General features: G+C 48.5%; 1 protein-coding gene across 1 annotated transcript in view; it reads left to right on the forward strand.

The window, feature by feature from the left end:
- ACAD8 (acyl-CoA dehydrogenase family member 8) overlaps window positions 1-2,472 on the forward strand; it is a 14,266-nt gene extending 11,794 nt beyond the window's left edge. Inside the window, exon 11 of the mRNA XM_006776058.2 lies at window positions 1,636-2,472. Coding sequence (XP_006776121.1) covers window positions 1,636-1,688 — 53 coding nt within the window. The 3' untranslated portion in view covers window positions 1,689-2,472. The remainder of the gene's footprint in view (window positions 1-1,635) is intronic.

Consider the following 2,472-nt stretch of genomic DNA (forward strand, 5'->3'; position numbering starts at 1 on the left):
TTGTTTTTTTACTTCAAAATAAGATATGTGCAGTGTGCATAGGAATTTGTTCATAGTTTTTTTTTTTTTAACTATAGTCCGGCCCTCCAACGGTCTGAGGGACAGTGAACTGGCCCCCTGTTTAAAAAGTTTGAGGACCCCTGGCTTACACTGTAAGCTGTTGGTCTTCACTCTCCACACCAGTGCACACGCCTTGAAATCCCTTCACTGTGGCTCCAGCTGGTGCAGGTGTCCGGGGTGGTTACACGGCAGGGACAGCCGACGGGCAGCGGCTTATCTAAGCGACTTTCAGGGGAAGAATGTGGGGCTGCTTTCATGGGCCTCTGCGCCCGGGCTCTCCTGCCCCGCCAAGCCGCCTTCTCAGACCTGAGCTCGCCTGAGAGTCACCTGGAGGGCTTGTGAGAACAGGCGGCTGGGCCCCACCCGAGTTCCTGTCTCAGGGTCTTGGGTGGCCAGAGAGTTTGCATCTGTAGCAAGTTTCCAAGTGGGGCTGCTGCTGCTTTTCTGAGAGCCACACTCGCACACCTCATCCCCAAATACTAGTGTGTTTGTGCGCTCAATTCTAGTGCTCACACGAGTCAGTCTCCTCCTCTACTCCTGCCTTCACTTTCTCACCCAGCGTTATGAGTGTAGGAAACTTTACCTCGATTTCACCCAGCCTTTACCCCCTCAGAGTAAGTGGGAAAAGCCAGGCACTTTTGTATCAGGCCGCATGTCATCCACTCGTGGAAAAACCCGGCACTGATCTTTATCCCTTTGTCTCTCATGGACTTTGTTATTAGATAAATCAGGAATTTTAGACTTGATTTTATTTGAGATGTATGATCTCATCCCTCATAGAGGTTCCTATTTCTCTTTGCATTAAAAGCCATTGTAAAAATGAAGCAAGCCATTGACACACACACACACACACACCCCTCCCCTGTCAGGGAAAATGTTTGTTCTTTTAAAATTGAGTGTTCTGATTACCAAAGAAATTTGTGTATTTATTGTTGAAAATTTATAAAATATAGTATAATTAAAAAGAAATCGCTTATGTTTCCACATCCAGAATTAATAATTTGCACTCCTTTCGTGTGTAAGTCCAAAAAATATCTCCTTTGGTCTTTTTCTATGCTTCTTTAGGTACATTAAAAAAATAGAATTATACTATATATACACCATGTCTTCTTCTTTTACCTAATATAAGCACTTTACCATCAGGAGAGGTTTATTTATTTAAAGAATAGTTTATTGATTTTTATAGAGAGAGGAAGGGAGAGGGAGAGAGAACATTCATCAGCCGCCTCCTGCATGCCCCCTCCTGGGGACAGAGCCCACAGCCTGGGCACGTCCCTGACCTGGCATCAAACCAGCAACCCCTTCAGTTCACGGGATGATGCCCAACCTAGCCCCACCGGCCAGGGCAGGACAGGTCTTTGTGAAAGTAAATTTATTCCTCACTTTCTGACCTTTCTCTGTACTTCTGAGAGAAGTCTGTGGCAATTCGATAAAATTGCCAGGATAAAAGCAACCATCGTCATTTGCATCATGCCTACCCTGAGCGAGGCGTACACACCCTGGTCAGACGCTGCCGAGTTCTCAGGCACACTTGGCTGCTACTCACTCCTTCATTCTTACTCCTCCCTCCTCCAGGCAGCAACGAAGTGATGAGGATGCTGATCTCGCGAAGCCTGCTTCAGCAGTAGCGCTGGACACGGTGCTCTGCCACGGCGTGGAATGTGCACTTGAACTGGTGCTGAGTGGCCCCCGGTGGATGGTTCTGTTACAAATAAGTCATGAATAAGGTCATAGGCCCGAGCCCTCCTAAGAGGACCTTCCTCGGTGTCGGCATGAGCGTCATGGGGCTGGCGCAGCCTTCCTGGAGGCCTGGCGGAGCCGCCTTGGTCGGATGTCACAAGGTCACTGCCGTGTTTCCTGAAGCACAAGGTGCCTGATGATGACGCATCAGCGACCGTAGTCCTCTCTGCAGCCACATGGTCTCCTCGATCTGCCTGCGTGTGCTGGCTCACCGGATCCTCCTCCAGGAAGCTGGGTGCTCCGTGCAGAGTGTTTCTATTGATGAGGCAAAGGCGTGGGGAAGGGGAAATGGAGAAAAGTGGCCTGTCTTTTCTGTCCCCTGCACCTCAGCCGGAGACACAGGTTTCTGTGGGCGCACTTCCTCCGCAGCACACCTCGGAGGAAATCAGGATAAACGCGCCTCAGGGGAACTTGGCCCTGAGCGGTGACTTAGGGTGTCTGGATGTCTGGAACACCTGAATATCAAGGCCTGAGGCGACCTGGAACTCGGAATATTTGTGTTCTTTTTAAGAAGCGTCTAGGAATAGTGTTCACAGTTTAGAGAACCCTTTCTCGGAATCACTTGGAGTATATCTTTTCTATCTATGTTTTTGTTTTCTTCTATGAAGCTGCTCCTCTTTTTAAAGGTCTTTGATTGATAAATAAAATTTACCCCTTTCTGTACCATCTCAA

This window comes from Myotis davidii, unplaced genomic scaffold, assembly GCF_000327345.1.
Source record: "Myotis davidii unplaced genomic scaffold, ASM32734v1 scaffold809, whole genome shotgun sequence".
Taxonomy (NCBI): Eukaryota; Metazoa; Chordata; class Mammalia; order Chiroptera; family Vespertilionidae; genus Myotis; species Myotis davidii.